General features: G+C 42.3%; 1 protein-coding gene across 6 annotated transcripts in view; it reads left to right on the forward strand.

The window, feature by feature from the left end:
* Positions 1-20,059, forward strand: part of RIMS2 (regulating synaptic membrane exocytosis 2) — a 680,796-nt gene that overhangs the window by 335,508 nt on the left and 325,229 nt on the right. For 3 of the 6 annotated variants that reach the window (XM_056522548.1, XM_056522549.1, XM_056522550.1), the window contains exon 6: positions 16,480-16,688. In XM_056522548.1, coding sequence (XP_056378523.1) covers positions 16,480-16,688 — 209 coding nt within the window. Of the gene's footprint in view, positions 1-16,261; positions 16,327-16,479; positions 16,689-20,059 lie in introns of all 6 variants that reach the window. The other 3 variants (XM_056522552.1, XM_056522551.1, XM_056522553.1) reach the window with 1 other exon arrangement.

The following is a 20,059-nucleotide window of genomic DNA, read 5'->3' on the forward strand; positions in this document are numbered from 1 at the left end:
CAGAGCAGGAGAGGTTTGCTATGGGGATTTGCTCCTGCTCTGTACAGTTCCTGACACGGACAGAGGTGTCAGCAGAGAGCACTGTGGGCAGACTGGAAAGAACTACACAACTTTTTCCTGAGCATACAGCAGCTGATAAGTACTGAAAGGACTAAGATTTTTATATAGGAGTAATGTACAAATCAGCATGTCATTATTTCTCTTATTCTGCAGGTCAGAACAAGGGCAGATGTAAACAAAGCCCTAGGACAACAATTAAGTCTCAACTTTACATCTGGTGATCAGAATAAAACTCTGGATCAGCAACCCATCCTTATGATCTATTAACTATAACCTGTAATACAATAACACTTCACAATTGTATCCAGGTCCCTTTTTGATCCCTTTTATTGAGTTTACCATGACCATGTCCTTTGGCAGAGATTTATATAGTCTCACTGCTCTTACAGTAAAGAATCCTCTTCTATGTTGGTCTAGAAACCTATGGCTGTCTGGTCATGCTGGGAATCATAGGAAAGATCTGTGAATAGGCCCGTTATATATTCAAATAGTTATTAGGTCACCCCTCTGCTGATTTTTTTCTAAACTTAAATAACCCTAATTTGGACAATCTTTCTGGGTACCGTAGTCCACCCATTTCATTTGCCCGTCTTTGAACGCTCTCCAGCTCTATTCTATCTTTCTTGTACTCTGGTACCCAGTATACCATATGTTGTGTGACTAGTGGTTGGTATGTTGGTAGAACTACTGTATGTTTTCTTCATGTGCATCTATGGCCCTTTTAATGCACCTCTTGATCTTAAAGGGGTACTCTTCTGTCCAGTGTTTGGAACAAAGTGTTCAGAACGCTGGATCCGGGAGCTTGTGATGTCATAGCCCCGCCTCCTTATGACATCACACCCCGCCCCCTCAATGCAAGTCTATGGGAGGGGGCGTAATGGTTGTCACGCCCCCTCCCATAGACTTGCATTGAGGGGGCGGACGGGACTTGACGTAATGAGGGGCCGGGGCTATGACATCACGAGCTCCCGGCGCCGGCTCCAGCATTCGGAACAGTTTGTTCCAAACGCTGAGCAGCGGAGTACCCCTTTAAGGTAGCACGGTGGCTCAGTGGTCAGCACTATTGCCTTGCAGGACTGGGATCCTAGATTCTGTGTTTGTGTGGATTTCCTCCAAGTACTCCAGTTTCCTCCCACACTCCAAAAACATTTTGATTGGTGAAGCTCCAAAAAATTGCGGCAAAAACATCGGTTTTATTGTGATTTTTGGAAAATGATAATACAAGCCGCAATGTTTCTGCAACGTGTGAACACAGCATAAATGTAGCATGTTCTGTTGTAAAAACTACAAGCTGCAACGCATACATGTGACCTACATATGGTGTGCTGGTATAAGAGAGGTACAGCGGGGGAAATAAGTATTGAACACGGCACCATTTTTCTCACTATATACAATTTCTTTCAGACGACAGAACCTGCTAATTCCAGGTCTTTTTGAAGTTCTCTACAAGTGTCCTCGGCTCTAGGACAACTCTTCTGATTCTTCTTCTCTCCTCTGTCAGATATATTGTGAGGAGCACCTGGTCGGGGCAAATTTATGGTGAAATGATTGTCTTTCCACTTCCATATTATGGCCCCAGCAGTGCTCACTGGAACATTCAGAAGCTTAGAAATGCGCCTGTAGCCAACACCATTGTTATGTTTTACAACAATTAGGTTGTGAAGGTCTTGAGACGGCTCATTGCTTTTAGGGTACGTTCCCACCTGGCGTATATGCAGCGTATTTCATGCTGCGCTAAATTTACGGCAGCAGCGGGAAATACGCTGCGTATTCCTTGCTCACTATACACACAGGGATTTCCGGCAGCAGCCCTATGCATGTAGTGAGTTTTGGAGGCGGGGCCGTGTGCTGGCGTGACTGTGACGGTGGCTCCGCCTCCAAAACTCACTGCACACATATGGCTGCTGCCGGAAAGCCCTGTGTGTATAGTGAGCAAGGAATATGCAGCGTATTTCCCGCTGCTGCCGTAAATTTATCGCAGCATGATATACGCTGCGTATACGTCAGGTGGGTACGCACCCTTACCCATCATGAGATGTGTCTTGTGTGACACCTCAGCAATGAGACCTTTTTGTAGCCATTACTTGGAAATGAACCAGATATTATTAATTTGCACTGACAAGATGCTGGATTGCTTTCATTATGGATAGATTTCTGCTGTTGTCTTGGCTTTCCATGCCTTTTTTTGCACTATCCTTTCTTTACTTTTTCCATGTGTCATTTCACATTATTACACATAACTTAATTTCTGATCTTATTTGTTGTGGTTTCATTGTATGTATGGATTACTTGGGTTGTTAAAGGGGTACTCCAGTGAATATATATATATATTTTTTTTAAATCAACTGGTGCCAGAAAGTTAAACAGATTTGTAAATTACTTCTATTAAAAAATCTTAATCCTTTCATTATTTCACTCGCTGTATGTCTCTAGGATGACTAGCAAGTTATGCCAAACTTATTGTGGTTCTTGTCCCATTTTGACCATTTGGTGCAATTTCCATCATTTTTGCCAAGTCATAAATCCAGGCATCATACAGCAGTATCAATAAATCTCCCGTGTGTGATGAGAGCAGCATTGAAGGTGTCATGGGAAATACTAGAGGCAGGCAATAGGTGTATTCAGGGAAATTGTGCCTATTTTATATCTGCTGCGATTTCTGCAAAGATGAAAATCATCTCTTAGCTTTTCCTTTTTTTCTATGTAAGCATAAGAGAGTTTACAGAGAGAGCCGCCACGTCCCAGAGGGGTTTTATGTAATTCACAGATTTGTTGTGTGTGTATTTTGCAGAAATGCCCAGACATCCTTGATACCTCGCGTTCCCGTACGCCGCTGCTAAATTCTTAAACACTTTCATGTTGAACATGTAAAGTTTTTAAATGCAAACTTGTTCCGTATATATATTAGATATTGCTCCCATGAGATAGTGGTGAACAAGTCCTGACTGTGCCGGGGAAATGAAACGTATACTGAAGAGGAGAGCCGTAATTAAGATGAATTATTGGGAAAATGACTACATCAGACGGAATCGGCATCCAGCCCCGGGTGTTGGATCATCACGAACATTCAGCACTGAGGAATGCCCCATAGGAAGCCGGATATAGCTTGTTTGGCATCTTTATACATACAAACCAAGGGCTGGGCTGGTTTAGGAAATCTATTTTTAAATGTCCCATTAGGGAATTCTGAATTAAAAGGATTTTACTATTTTTACTATTTTGTATATAGATTACTAGGATGTGAGTGAAGGCATTGCTGTGTCCCTTTGCAAATTATCCCCATGCTGCGGCACTCCCAGTTAGGACCATTCAGTAGAATTGGGCCACTTTGTTGTAGTCCGCACAATAGGAGGGTATGGGCCATTGTACAACAGAACACTGCAGGGGACTCAATGCTAAGGGTAGGTTCACACCACGTTTTTGCAATACAGTTTTTTATCAGGTTTTTGATTTAAAAAAACGGATTCCTCAAAACCTGACTAAACTGTATCAAAACGTGTGTACAAAGTTTTATCTGTATACGGTTGAAAACCATATACGGTTTGAAAAGTGATGTCCGGTTGCATCCGTTTTTTTTTATGAAAAAAAACATTCGGTTTGACCTTTTCACTCCATTATGAATAAAGTTTCACTTGTTTGATTGAAATTCCAAGAAAAATAACTGTGCAAAGTCAAAAACCGTATGGTAAAAACTGGATGGAACCGTACGCACATACAGGTCTGTACGGTTCCCATTGACTCCCATGTTAAAAAAAAAAGTATACCGGTCAATACGGTTTTTCACCTGGACCAAAAACCGTGGTAGGCCACGGTTTCCTGTCCTGAAAGAAAAAAAAAAAAAACTGTGTGGTGTGAAAAACGGAGACAACCGTATGCAATATGGTGCATATGGTTTTGAATGGAAAGTCTATGGCCACGGTTTGTTGTACGGTTGCATAAGTTTAAAAAAAAATAAAAAAAAACATATCCAAAAACTGTATAGAAAATCAAATCGTGGTGTGAACCCACCCTAAACTTTGTTTGGTCCCAGAGGTCAGGCCCCTATTGATCATAAAGTAACTAAACAAAAATGGTAGCACACTACCGTGTTCCTATGATGTAGGTACGTATATTAGCAGTGGCCAGTCTCCATACTGTACATACTGAGCAGAGATGCATATATACAATATACAACACCTAAACTACTGAAGGTAGTGCTAAAATAAGAAAAAAGACAAGTGGCACCGATAGCTTATCCACGCAGCTCCACGAGATTGAAAAGGTACGACTCAGGCAGAAAACCAGGTATGCCAGGTGCGGTGGTGATAGGACAGATATGTAGCAATCAATATAGTGACAATTGAAGATGAAAATAGGTGTCCTGCACTCACCGCTTCAGCTCTGGGTATATGGCTCCCATCTCGGGCTGCTCCTCCGGATCGGTGGACAAAGGTGGCGTGGATCACTCAAAGGCGACTGCCGGCGGTTTCACGCATAGGTATGCGCTTCTTCTGCCTGTTTTTGTCTTCTATTGTCACTACTGGAGGGAGTGTACATTTACTCGGCCTGATGGATGTAGTGAGCAGCGATGCATAGAGTACTGTATGCATCATCTCTCATTACACTACATTCTTTCGCACCTGGCCTGTTGAATGTAATGTGAGCGCTGTGGCATACAGTACTGCATCTATTGTCACCATAAAACAAGTGCAGTGAGCTGGTGCAAAACCACGGCTGGAGTGCACTACATCTGTATCCTACTTATCACATGAAAAATCCAAACCCCTCTACTATAGAAAGAAGGGTCCCCATAAAAGAGTAGATGAGACAGCAAAGGACCTGAAATTGAAGCGGTCTTCACTCCCAAATCATGTCTTTTTGGGTATGGGAAAGTGGATGATGAAACCCATACAAACAGCAACGACAATACATTAGATTACTAGCATATGAATCAGGTGCCGGCAAACCATATGTGCAAGAGGTACAACTGCAAACATCTTCTACCCCAGGCTTTTCTTTTTTTTAGATTGTGTGTACAGTGACCCCCGACCTACGATTGCTATCCAGAAACACAAAATGCTTAATCTGCTGCCGGATAGCAGCTTAATGTTCCCCGTGTGGTGCTGTGAGTATTACTTAGCCCTCCACGATGCTCCGGGGTGCCCTTCGGGTCCAGCGCTGGTCCTCCGGTGTCTTCTCGGCCCTCTCCAGTGACGTCAATACGCTGTTGCGCACGCCGTCCCGTCATCCAATAGTAACGGCATACGCAGCGGCGTAATGACGTCACTACGTAGGCCCAGTAAGGCCAGCGGAGGATCGGAGAAGACCAGGAGAGCCCAGCGAAGGCCCGGGGTCTCCATCGGGAGCGGCGGGACGCGGTCCGGAGCGGCGGGGACAGGTGAGTACAGCTTCCTATACTTTACATTGCACAAATCCCTCAACATACAATGGATTCGACAAACGATGGCTCGTTTGGAACAAATTACCATCGTATGTTGAGGGACCACTGTAATGAATTTCATAGGTCATAACAACTGGTGGTTAGAAAGTCTATGGGAAGGGGGCGCGACGTCACGAGGGGGCGGGCGAGACGTCACGAAGGGGCCGGGCGTGACGTCACGCCCGACGGCCGTGAACACGGAAGCCCGCACACAGCGTTCGGAGTAATGAACTTCCGGACGCTGTGAGTGGAGCTCTGAACTGCAGGGCAGCGCACAACCCCTTTAATCAAGAGGGTAGATTTGGCCTTTTCTCTTCATCTGATGGCCTTGTGAGCAGCGCCTGGACTATATTGGTCTTGTTTGTCACATGTATGGCTAGTATAGGCAGCATCATAGGTGTATATGAGTATGTCCCCCCTGCTGCAGCGCTTGTGTGGGCGAGTTTACATGGGGATCAGGGGGTTGTCTCTACCACCCTCTCTTTTTTTTTTTTTTTTTTATTCCCGCGCCTAAAGAATTACCTTGTTCACTCTTTTAGTGTTATACCTCACAGAATAAATTGACGTCAATGGGGACCGTCAGTGTCTGCGCAGTCCTAGCACCTACTTATTCAGTTGACACTAGGCACCCTCGAGATCTCCGCCTGGATTATTTACAAGCCGGGATCTATAGGGTAAACTCAGCCCCCAATTTTTCCTCCCTCTGGAGCAATGTTTCCGAACCAGGTTTCCTCCAGCTGTTGCAAAACTACAACTCCCAGCCAACGGCTGTCCGGGCATGCTGTGAGTTGTAGTTTTGCAACAGCTGGAGGCACGCTGGTTGGGAAACTCTGATCTATGTGTACAGTGGCCTCTCAACTCATTGACTCGGGGTGTCAGAGGAGAGAAGGGTCGGGCAAGTGTCCCCCTGCAGAATACATGCACTAGTGTATGAGAAAATGAAGAATGCATGCTGGGAGTTGTACTTTTACAACAGCTGGAGGCACTTTGGTTGTGAAACACTGCTCTGGAGTGTATTCTCCCTATACTCTCTTATCATCTCTTTCCATAGCCTTTTTATGTTTCCTTTCATAGCAAATTTACCTCCTAATATGTAATTTGTATCTACCTCCTTTATGTTGTTCTGCCTTCATTTCAGACATTTCAGTGTCTCTGGTGTGGACTTGGTTGTATTTCTCTTATAAGAATATTTTTTCTATAAAAAATTTACAAAAACCGACATTAATCATAAAACCCTTGTCTCTACTGCAGTTCACAAAGACTGTGATTTATTTTTGTTGACTAATGTTTTGTAATGTGTTCAGAATCTCTGTACTAAAATTATTATTTTGTTACAATTTTGAATTATAAATATGTGTGTGTGTGTATATATATATATATATATATATATATATATATACACAGTCATAGCTGTAAATGTTGGCCCCCCTGACATTTTTCTAGAAAATTAAGTATGTCTCACACAAAAGGATTGCAGTAACACATGTTTTGCTATACACATGTTTATTCCCTTTGTGTGTATTGGAACTAAACCAAAAAGGGAGGAAAAAAAGCAAATTGGACATAATGTCACCAAACTCCAAAAATGGGCTGGACAAAATTATTGGCACCCTTTCAAAATTGTGGAAAAAATAAGATTGTTACAAGCATCTGATGCTCCTTTAAACTCACCTGGGGCCAGTAACAGGTGTGGGCAATATAAAAATCACACCTGAAAGCAGATAAAAAGGAGAGAAGTTCACTTAGTCTTTGCATTGCATGTCTTTGTGTACCACACTAAGCATTTACAACAGAAAGAAGAGAAGAGAACTGCGGACTTGAGAACCAAAATTGTGGAAAAATATCAACAATCTTAAAGGATAGGAGATAAGACGTCAGATCGCCGCAGTCCCGCTGCTGGGAACCCCCGGGATCTCCGCTGCGGCACCGCGCCATCATTACTGCACAGAGCGAGTACGCTCTGTGCATAATGACGGGCGATACAGGGGACTGAACAGCGTGACATCATGGCTCCGCCCCTCGTGACATCATGGTCCGCCCCTTAATGCAAGTCTATGGCAGGGGCGTGACGACCGCCACGCCCCCTCCCATAGACTCGTATTGAGGAGGCGGGCCGTGACGTCACGAGGGGCGGAGCCGTGATGTAACGATGCTCCGGCCCCTGTATTGCCCGTCATTACGTGCAGAGCGAACTCGCTCTGTGCAGTAATGACAGCGGGGTGCCGCAGCGGCGATCCCGGGGGTCGCCAGCAGCGGGACCGCGGCGATCTGACATCTTATCCCCTATCCTTTGGATAGGGGATAAGATGTCTAGGGGCGGAGTACCCCTTTAAGGTTACAAGTCCATCTCTAGAGACCTAGATTTGCCTGTGTCCACAGTGCGCAACATTATCAAGAAGTTTACAACCCATGGTACTGTAGCTAATCTCCCTGGGCGTGGACAGAAGTGAAAAATTGATGAAAGGTGTCAATGCAGGATAGTCCGGATGGTTGATAAGCAGCCCCAAACAAGTTCCAAAGATATTCAAGCTGTCCTACAGGCACAGGGAGCATCAGTGTCAGTACAAACTATCCGTCGACATTTAAATGAAATGAAACGCTATGGAGGAGACCCAGGAGGACCCCACTGCTGACACAGAGAAATAGAAAAGCAAGACTACATTTTGCCAAAATGAACTTGAGTAAGCCAAAATCCTTCTGGGAAAACGTCTTGTGGACAGATGAGACCAAGATAGAGCTTTTTGGTAAAGCACATCATTCTACTGTTTACCGAAAATGGAATGAGGCCTACAAAGAAAAGAACACAGTACCTACAGTGAAATATAGTGGAGGTTCAATGATGTTTTGGGGTTGTTTTGCTGCCTCTGGCACTGGGGGCCTTGAATGTGTACAAGGCATCATGAAATCTGAGGATTACCAACGGATTTTGGGTCACACTGTACAGCCCAGTGTCAGAAAGCTGAGTTTGTGTCTGAGATCTTGGGTCTTCCAGCAGGACAATGACCCCAAACATACGTCAAAAAGCCCCCAGAAATGGATGGCAACAAAGTGCTGGAGAGTTCTGATGTGGCAGCAATGAGTCCAGATCTAAATCCCATTGAACACCTGTGGAGAGATCTTAAAATTGCTGTTGGGAAAAGGCGCCTTCCAATAAGAGAGACCTGGAGCAGTTTGCAGGGGTGAGTGCTTGTGGTATATGGCTCTGCATTGGTAAATCATTTTACATTGGGTATCACTTACTACAGACCTGTTTTCCAGGTTTTTCATTTGTGATGTTACTTATATATTGATGCCTCTGATTTATACTCCTACACCTTGCCTGTACCACTTGCTGTCCATCCAGCCATGTGCTTTGTGCTTACTCTTCATTGCTCTTTAATATTTTTTATGTGATATTGCTAATGAAGTTTACATATTTTCATGATTTGTGTGTTGCTGCTATGAACAGCAACCATTGTCCCCTTACCATGTTCTGGTACTATATTTGGTGTTAAAGGAAGAGTGGTCCAACATTCCGGCTGAGAGGTGTAAGAAGCTTATTGATGATTACAGGAAGCCACTGATTTCAGTTATTTTTTCCAAAGGGTGTGCAACCAAATATTAAGTTAAGGGTGTCAATAATTTTGTCCAGACCATTTTTTGGAGTTTGGTGACATTATGTCCAATTTTCTTTTTTTCCTCCCTTTTTTGGTTTAGTTCCAATACACACAAAGGGAATAAACATGTGTTACTGTAATCCTTTCCTGTGAGAAATACTTCATTTTCTTGAAACATTTCAGGGGTGCCAACATTTACAGCCATGACTGTATATGTGTGTGTATATGTGTGTGTATGTGTGTGTGTGAATATATATATATATATATATATATATAAAAAAAAAATTTAACTGGAATTAAGATGGGTTCACATCTCATATTTCTGTTTTTCATCTAAGAGGCAGTCAATCAAAAGTAGCACTGACTGGGTCCAAAGTGTCCATCATTTTACCAGGAAAAAATTATAGATGGAATATACCACAGAGGTTCCAATTACCTCCAATAAGATGTGAATAGATAAAAAAAAAAAAAAAAAAAACATTGTAATCAGAAATGGATATACAGTAGTTTGCAAAACCTTTACTTTAGACCAGTGGTCTCAAACTGTGGCCCTCCAGGTGATTTAAAACGGTAACTTCCAGCATGCCCGGACAGCCATTGACTGGTGCTGAAATTTCGATTTCTGTGTCCGTAGAAAAGAGGGAACCTGTCCATTCTTTCTGCGGAATCCACACGGAAAGCATTGCCGTCTATGAGACTGCCCATTCCCGTGTGATCCTAGTGCGGGCGTGTTATACCGGCGTCTGCGGAATGTACTGACGTGTGAACATAGCCTCAGGGCTCATTGATATGGCTGTTGTGCTTTGGTAAATAGAGCTCATATAGCCAGTCTGTTAGAAGGAGGGGAGTGGAGCTGCAAAACAAAAATACTGTTCAATGTCCATTCCTTTTCTCCGCTCAAAATATTGGATCCCATTCAAGTCATTGGGCTCCGTCAGGACTTATTGGTCTCTGAACCATTCTGTGTCTGTCTGGTGCAAAAAAAAAAAGAGCTGAACTGACCCAAAAAAGAACGGAGCATGAGGGCAGTGTGAACTTGGCCTTACTTTGCAGCAGTATGTCCACACCTACCTAAAATATTTGCACAGAACTCTGTTATCTATTGTACACAAAAATTTATATTTTTTGGGGGTAAGTGAATTTTAAATCAAGGGTTAGTTTGACAAAACGAAAAATTCGGCCATTTTGTAATATACTTTGTACTTCTATTGACCTCCATTTTTAAGATCCTGTTTGCTGTCAGTGACTGCAGACGTTCTTGTATACATTATATCCAAATGCTGAATACCTGTACGAACCTAATACTCCTCAGAGCTGAGCATTTGCTGTGTACAGCTAGTCCATGCCATCTTCTTTGTGATGAATATATTGGATTCCGGATTTAACTCGTATATAGCAGCAATCAGCAGGAGAAACCTGTTTAACTGATTGTATAGGTAGGAGTAAAGTAGATCGCACTCACCCGATTGGAGATTAAAACGTCCTCTTTAATAGAATACTTCTTGGTGAAGGCAGAGGGATGCGGTCAGCATAAGCTGACTGACCGGCCAAGGCGAGGCAGCGCTCCTTTCGCGGTTCAGCCTGATCTTGGCAATGTTCAAAAGATATAGGGGGAGATTTATCAAAACCTGTGCAGAGGAAGAGTGGTGCAGTTGCCCATAGCAACCAATCAGATTGCTTCTTTCATTTTCCACAGGCCTCTAAAGAGGCCTGTGGAAAATGAAAGAAGCAATCTGATTGGTTGCTATGGGCAACTGCACCACTCTTCCTCTGCACAGGTTTTGATAAATCTCCCCAATAATTTTTGTGATTAGCAGATCCCAGCAGTCAGACCCTCACAAATCAGCTAGTTTTCCGCCTATCCTGTGAATTAGGAGATAACTTTTAAAGAAGTTGTCCAACATAAGGTGACTTTACTAATTACCTGTCAATAATGGTCATGCTTACTAAGAATCTGTACTTGTGTTGGTGGTAAATGGCCATGTCCTGTGTCTTATATAACGCTGCTGGCATGTTTGCGTGAATTGGCTATTTCCTGTTTCTGTGCCCTCCCTCCAACTACAATCCCTAGGATCCCTTATTTCTAGGTGGGAGGTGACTTATCTCTCTACCACATATCAACCACCCATTGCAGCACAGCTAGGCTCCCTTCCATGCGTGATGTGTTTGAAACTACAATTCCCTGCAGCCCTGTGGAGAATGATCTCCTTTCCACCCAGCAGTTGCTTGACCCATAGAAGCACAGACATGCTCCTTTTCAACATCTGACTAGTGATGCGTTGTCTCTGGCAAGACCAGCCGTCAAAGTAGGTACAGACATAATATTATGAAGTACACTAACTTTACTGCCCCTGTAGCACAGTTAAATAAAAAAAAATTCTAGAATACCCCTTAAATCTTGGGCTAGCCTCTTTAAGGTTACAGTGACTTTTTTTTTTTTTTTTTTTTAAATGAGTTGTATCTTCAGGTCATCCACACGACAGCATCACTGGAGGATGTCCCCCATTGGAACGGGAAACACAGAAAGGTTAAGGGCCCCTCACACAGACCCCCCCCCTCCAACCCTGCCCCCATTACTTAGTGTTCCTGTTAGGAGAAAACACGAGAGGTGTTACCTTTTCCTGGCCGAAGGCGATGGTTCGGGATGGTGTCCCCCCTTTTTTAGGTAGACACACCAGGTCCTGCCATCTTTGGAGGTGACTCTCCTCTCCATCATTCCCAGTGCGGCACACCGGGAGTTATTGCTGCGGGGGAGAGTTCTTACTCAATACCAATTCCTCTAACAAAAGACAGTGACGCCATGCAGGTGGGAGGACGGCTCTCTCATTTCTGACTTCAGTGGAAAAGTATAGCAAAAAAAAAATCTCTTCATTTTAAACGCCTTAAAAGATGGTTACATAATAGAGTTTGCTTCCCGTCCTACAAAATTCTGTACAACGTATCTTGAGTCAGATTCTATACACACGATTATTAGAAGGTATCATAGATCTACTTCTCATGGGGTCGTCATCCAGATTCCCTGGGATGATTGTCCCTAACATTATTCTTATTTCTTTTTTGTCCAAGGACCCAACATTTCCTTCAGGACTATAATAAACTTCAGATATCTGAATCGATTTATTTTTATTACATTTTTTTTACAAATGGAGTAAGACCCTAAAAACGGCTATTCCTCTCATTCCTAAGACAGCTTGTAATGCAACTTTGAATGTAAAGGGCACTTAATTCACTTTCCCATCACTTACATTCACTTTCCCATCGGTGCAGCCCATCAATAGTTCTTGCAGTTTGTCACAATCATTGACCTTTCATTACCAGTTCAAAGAGCTACCATTCGGCATTACTTCAGTCCCAAGAATATTCACCAAAATTATGGTAGAAGTAGAAGCCTTCCTGACACTAAAGGGAGTTATTATAACAGACTGTTTTGTGTCTAGAGCTTGGGCTGGATCATTAACCCCTTAAGGACTTAGACAATTTTATTTTTACGCTTTCGTTGTTTCCTCCTCCCCTTCAAAAAATCATAACTCTTTTATATTTTCATCCACAGACTAGTATGAGGGCTTGTTTTTTGCGCGACCAGTTGTCCGTTGTAATGCAATCACTCACTTTACCATAAAATGTATGGCGCAACCAAAAAAATACTATTTGTGTGGGGAAATTTAAAAGAAAACCGCAATTTTGCAAATTTTGGAAGGTTTTGTTTTCACGCCGTACAATTTATGGTAAAACTGACATGTGTTTTTTATTCTCTTTGTCAATACGATTAAAATGATACCCATGATTATACACTTTTCTATTACTGTTGCGCTTAAAAAAAAACATATTTGCTTATACAAAACTTTTATTACATTTTTGATTAATTTTCTTTGGAATAAAATGTTATAAAAAAGCAGCTGTTTTGGCCTTTTTTTTTTTTTTTACGTTCACGCCGTTCACCGTACGGGATCATTTACATTTTATTTTAATTTTATTTTAATCGCACGCGGCGATACCAAATATGTATATAAAATAATTTTGTTTACACTTTTTGGGGGTAAAATAGAGAAAATGGGACAATTTACGTTTTTATTGGGGGAGGGGGTTTTTTACTTTTATTTTTACACTCTTATAGTCCCCATAGAAGACTATTTATAGCAACCATTCGATTGCTAATCCTGTTCAGTGCTATGTATAGGACACAGCACTGATCAGGGTTATCGGTCATCTTCTGCTCTGGTCTGCGGGAAGGCAGATCAGAGCAGAAGACTCCTGGAAGACAGCGGTGCCAGGTGAGGGGACCTCCGGCTGCCGTGCAGGATGATCGGATCGCCGCGGCAGCGCTGCGGGCGATCCAATCATCCTGTTAAGTGACCGCGATGCTGCAGATGCCGTGATCTGTATTGATCACGGCATCTGAGGGGTTAATGGGTTAATGGCGGACATCCGCCGGGACCTGCCGCGCATGATGCCGGCATCACTCCGATGCCCGCGGTTATGCTCAGGACGTAAATGTACGTCCTGGTGCGTTACGTCCTGCGTCGTTAAGGGGTTAAAGGGGTTATCCAGGAAAAAACACTTTTTTTATATATATATTTACTGGCTCCAGAAAGTTAAACAGATTTGTATATTACTTCTATTAAAAAATCTTAATGCTTCCAATGATTATGAGCTGCTGAAGTTGAGTTGTTCTTTTCTGTCTGGCAACAGTGCTCTCTGCTGACACCTCTGCTTGTCTCGGGAACTGCACAGAGTAGAAGAGGTTTGCTATGGGGATTTGCTTTTACTATGGACATTTCCCAAGACAGAAGTTATCAGAGAGAACTTAGACAGAAAATAACAACTCAACTTCAGCTGCTCATAAGTACTGTAAGGATTAAGATTTTTTAATAGAAGTAATTTACAAATCTGTTTAACTTTCTGGAGCCAGTTGATATATACATTAAAAAAAAAGTTTTTTCTTGGATAACCCCTTTAAACTTCAAAAAATCTGACTTACTTACGGCATACAAGAAGAAGTTGCCTCTTTAAAAAAAAATTATAATAATTTTTAAAGCAATGAAAAGACCTACAAAAGCTCTAAAATTATGTAAATTTGGTGAAAAAAAATGAAAGAATCAGGATATGTCCTCAAAATACAGAATCGTCAGTACAACTTGTCCCTCAAAAAACAAACCCATGAAAAAGACCAAACTAGGCCAGTTTTTAAGGACCCAAAGTAAATGTGTTGCTTTATTTTTTTAATACGGTAATTACAAATATACAATGATACACTGTTTTTTTTTATAATATGCTTTATAGATTTGTTTACAGCAGGCACTTGTCATAATGAGACTAAGTGAAAACATTGTGTTTTTTCCTTGAGTATTATGTATTTTAAGCTCTGTTACACATCCAGGAAGAATGGCTTGAAGGGAAATGGATTATGACTTTGGGGAAAGGGATGTGGCTTAGAATACATCAAACTTTAGACATATTTTTTAAGCCAACCTCAAATTAACATAAGTTAAAATGTGACTGCAAATTGAATAAAAAGTATGAGGTATGATCTATTCGGCACGTCCTTGGAGTACCTAGTTTAAAAGGGGTTTATCTGGACTTTTGTTTATTTAAAGGGGTTTTCCAGGGAAAAAATTTAATTTTTTTTTCTAAGATCAACTGGCTCCAGAAAGTTAAACAGATTTGTAAATTACTTCTATAAAAAAAATCTTAATCCTTCCAATAATTATCAGCTGCTGAAGTTGAGTTGTTCTTTTCTGTCTAAGTGCTCTCTGATGACACGTGTCTCGGGAGCTGTCCAGCGTAGAAGCAAATTCCCATAGCAAACCTCTTCTACTCTGTGCAGTTCCTATGGGAATTGGCTTCTACTTGGGACAGGTGTCATCAGAGAGCACTTAGACAGAAAAGAACAATTCAACTTCAGCAGCTTATAAGTACTGAAAGGATTAAGATTTTTTAATAGAATTCATTTACAAATCTGTTTAACTTTCTGGAGCCAGTTGATATATATATATATATATATATATATATATATATATATATATATATAAAAAGTTTTTTTCCTGGATAACCCCTTTAAGGCTTATCTTAAGGAGACGTCATCAATATCTGATTGTTGGGGAACAATACCCAGCACCTCCTCCAATAAACTGTTTACCAGAGCTATGGTGCTCACATATACATTAAACGGAACCCAGTATGGCCACCTCCATCTTATTTAACTTTATCTGTGGGCATTACATTTGAGTGGCCGGGGGCCTGGGTGTCGGCCCCCCAACAATCAGATATTGATGACCTATCCTAAGGAAAGGCCAGGGCAAAAAAACTCTTTAAGGGTGCGTTCACACGCTAGTAACTAGCAGCGGGTTTTCCGATGTGGGAAACCTGCTGCGAGTTACGCTACCATTCATTTGAATGGGTTCGACACTATTGCGGACTGTCTGTGGACCCATGTAAATCAACGGTAGCGTAACTCGCAACGGGATTCCCGCTGTGGGCAACCCGCTGCTAGTAATAGCATGTGAACGCACCCTAAGGGTGCGTTCACACGCTATTACTAGCAGCGGGTTTCCCGCCGCGAGAATCCTGCTGCGAGTTACGCAACCATTGATTTGAATGGGTCCACAGACAGTCCGCAATAGTGTCAGATTTGCGGACTGTCCGCGGACCCATACAAATGAATGGTAGCTCAACTCGCAGTGGGAAACCCGCTTCTAGTTACTAGCGTGTGAACGCGCCCTAAAGGGTTTTATCCAACATTATTTTTCCATTCTAACCAGGTTGCAACAATAACAAAAAACAAAGTGACTCATATGGGAGAATGTTCCGGGTATACTCCGTGACATCTGCACAGGTCACCATGCATTGAGGGGTAGGAAGAGCTGCGCTTTCGCCATCAGTTGTTGCCAGCGGATTCCGTGTTGTTCATCGTGAATAATTAGCAGAAAAGTCAAATCTTTACATATGTGTGTTTTATGCTATCATATACTGGACTAATGTTTGTTATATATGTTTTCAGTCTTATTTTTTTATGTATGACGGTATCAGGTCTTGCTCAGAGGGTATTGTGGCACAAAAAATTCAATGCACACCTGAAAGACAAGTGAAACTCAAGACAGAATGATAAGCGAACTGTCATGTTATGCCTTTGTCTGATCTTTCCTCATCTTTCCTTTACCGCTCTATCTTCTCTGTCTGACCCTCACAGGTGACATGGAGTATTGGATGGAGCACTCATCATGGCACAGCAGCGAGGCATCCCCAATGTCTTTGGTGAGACATGTGGGGCCCTAACATTCAGTTTCCTTCACCATCCACACCTCCCTTTGTTTTGTTTTTTTTCTTTTCTTTCTACCTATGCATGTTTTCTTTTCCTTTATTTTATATATATATATCCTTTTTTTTTTTTTTATCCCACACTTGTAGGGGACAGTCAAAGGGGAAAAAGAAAAACTAGTGAGCAGGCAGTTTTGTCGGATTCTAACACCTTGTCTGAGAGGCAAAAGAAAATGGTGTGCTTTGGAGCCCACTCATTGGAAGAGGATTTGGAATGGTCAGAGCCCCAGATAAAAGACTCTGGGGTAGATACGTGTAGTAGCACCACCCTCAATGAGGAGCATAGCCATAGTGAAAAGGTACTGACATTGTGGAAGCCTGCATTTGGATCTGCTCATTTGGTCTCCGTTTGCTCTCTGTCACTCATTGAATAAAAAAGCATTTTTTTACCAAGAGACAGGGGGCTTATTTGAAGACTGCAGTATGATCTCGCAGCCATCTGCCAACATCGCGCCACTCTGCACATTTTTGGCCCTAACTGGCAGCCGAGAGCTGCATCTGCTGTCTTTGAATGAGCTCCGTACTGTTTTCTAGACACTGTAGTATTTCTTAAGGTGCAGAAAAGAAAAACAAAACCAAAAAAAAAAAAAAAATCTATAAATCAAAAAAAAAACAACAAAAACAAAACTATCACCTACAAAATAGAAAGAATGCAAAAACAGCACATTCTTGTATTGCCGATGTCGGCAATGCAAGAATGAGAATTGTCAGGCTCAGAGAAATTATCTTCCCCATTCCGCAACCTTTATTGCCATTGAGGATGCAGTTGATTTGGCTGATTTTTAGCGTCAATCCCACATTAGTCAAAAACAAACAAAAAACCAAAAAAAAGTAAATACAAATGTCAAAAATTGGGTCTGTTTGTACAGAAAAGTTGTTTTTCTTTTTTCCCTTTCACTTTCATGTCACGTCCGTCCTTTCATTTGTTGTCATCGTTGTTGTTTTTCTTTTTGTTTATTTTTGGTGTGTGGTTTGAGTTGGTGTTGGTCTTCGTTTAGTTTGTATCTTTGCTTTTTTTTTTTTTAGCGTGTCGGGAGCCGTGACATTCGTGTTTGTCTTCTTAATGTGCTCTCTCTGTGTGTGGAATCTGCATGGAGCATGGACTCGTGACGTCTCGAGCTAATAAAGCAGCCACAATTACACAAAATATATGTGATCTGTCTATCCCAATGGTTTTCTGACTCGGTCGGGAACACATTTTCTGGCCACTGTCAAAAGAAAATTAACCAAATATATAAAACAAAATATAAGGAATCAATGAAAAAAACATTTGGGGACAAAGTCATTTAGAAACTTCTACCTAAGTTTAGACATTCTGTACATGGCACGGGGCCTATGTGGCAACAGTCTAAGTACCAATTGGCTACATACTCTACAGCAGAGCCTTACAGGACAGGTTGTGCTGCCATACAATGTTGGGTCTAGTGCCGTATGTCTACACATTTTTGGTGGATCTTGAATTAGTTTAGAAAATAGATTTGTAAGCATATGGAGGTGTAACAAATTCCCATGCACTTGTACGGGTGCCGTATTACAACTTCATATATCTCAGAGGCTGTATGAAGATGCAATAGGACCACGTGCAAGACTCCTAAATGTGTATAAGTACGGTATTCAAGGACGTTCAGCTCACCCGATGCAGCTCAGGAAGAGTAGAAAAGAAAAGGATCCCAACATGGCAAATTGCCTGACACTCTTTGGAGTCTAATTCCATCATAGGACTTTGTTTCAGGTGAAGTACACCTGTAATGAGTATGATTAAAGCTGTACTTCACCCGAAACGCGTCTTATCATGTGTCTGTATGATGAAATAAGTCTTTGTGCCAGGAAATGAGAATTCTAAAGGAAGGAGAGGTGAGACTATTATGTACCTTTTTATAAATATTCGGCCAAAGTGCACTATAGACCAGTGGTCTTTAACCTGCGGACCTCCAGATGTTTCAAAACTACAACTCCCAGCATGCCCGGACAGCCGATGGCTGTCCGGGCATGCTGGGAGTTGTAGTTTTGCAACATCTGGAGGTCCGCAGGTTGAAAACCAGTGACTCCAAATTCCTAATGAGAAGTAGCAGAACAACTGCACATGCCTTAAAGGGGTACTCCGTTGATAAACTTTTTTTTTTTTTTCTTGTTATCAACTGGTGCCAGAAAGTTAAACAGATTTGTAAATTAAATGTATATAGGTATATTTGATAGAACAACTAAGGACCAGTCCTCAAGGTATATCAGGAATAAGAGATATAAAGTGATAGAAAGTGATATCTCTTATTCCTGATATACCTTGAGGACTGGTCCTTAGTTGTTCTATCAACTATGCCTATATAAATTTATCTCCATAGACCCCTGGGTGAGGGTAACACCAGTTAACCTCAGGTATAGCTATCTTCTTCATTTCTGAGTGAGCCACACTATTTTTTCTATTTTTTTTTTCCAGATTTGTAAATTACTTTTATTAAAAAATCTTAATCCTTCCTGTACTTATTAGCTGCTGAATACTACAGAGTAAATTATTTTCTGTTTGAAACACAGAGCTGTCTGCTGACATCATGAGCACAGTGCTCTCTGCTGACATCTCTGTCCATTTTAGGAACTGTCCAGAGTAAAAGGAAATCTCCATAGCAAACATATGCTGTTCTGGACAGTTCCTAAAATGGACAGAGATGTCAGCAGAGAGCACTGGGGTCGTGATGTCAGCAGAGAGCTCTGTGTTCCAAAAAGAAAATAATTTCTGCTGTAGTATTCAGCAGCTAATAAGTACAGGAAGGATTAAGATTTTTAAGATTCTATTTTTTAATAGAAGTAATTTACAAATCTGTTTAACTTTCTGGCACCAGTTGATTTAAAAAATAAAGTTTTTCACCGGAGTACCCTTTTAAAGAACACCGTGGCCAGCACATGGAGTTGGGTTTGGCAGGTACTATAGGCACGCTTTGGTCTGAGAGCATTCATCCTTGTCAAAGTTCATGTTATCAATAGGACAGCTGTGGGGCTAGCCAGAGAAGAGAACCGTGGTAATCGGGTTTAAAGGGGTAGTCCAGTGGTGAAAAACGTATCCCCTATCCTAAGGATAGGGGATAAGTTTGAGATCACGGGGGGTCCGACCCCTGGGGCCCCCTGCAATCTCCTGTACGGGGCCCCGGCTCTCTGGACAGATAGTGGGTGTCGACCACCGCACGAAGCGGCGGCCGACACGTCCCCTCAATACATCGCTATGGCAGAGCCGGAGATTGCCAAAGGCAGCGCTCCGGCTCTGCCATAGAGTTGTATTGAGGGGGCGTGTCGGCAGCCGCTTCGTGTGGAGGTCGACACACCCCCTTCCCGTGGGCTGCCGGGGCCCCATACAGGAGATCGTGTGGGGCCCCAGCGGTCGGACCCCCCGCGATCTGCAACTTATCCCCTATCCTTAGGATAGGGGATAAGTTGTTCACCACTGGACTACCCCTTTAAATTGTGGTTGGGATGTTGGTTGTCGCTGAATCCCCAATGCAAGACTAAGGCTTCCTTTACATATGTGCGTTGTCAGTTTTCTGTTCCCTTTGGCGCTGCAGAAAATGCACCAGAGGGAAAATAATGGAAGAACTGATCCCATTGACTTGAATGAGACACTTCACAATCATCTGGTGTCTTAGTTTGGCCTCGCTGGACCGGCACAGACAGGGGAGAACATCTT

This window comes from Hyla sarda, chromosome 5, assembly GCF_029499605.1.
Source record: "Hyla sarda isolate aHylSar1 chromosome 5, aHylSar1.hap1, whole genome shotgun sequence".
Taxonomy (NCBI): Eukaryota; Metazoa; Chordata; class Amphibia; order Anura; family Hylidae; genus Hyla; species Hyla sarda.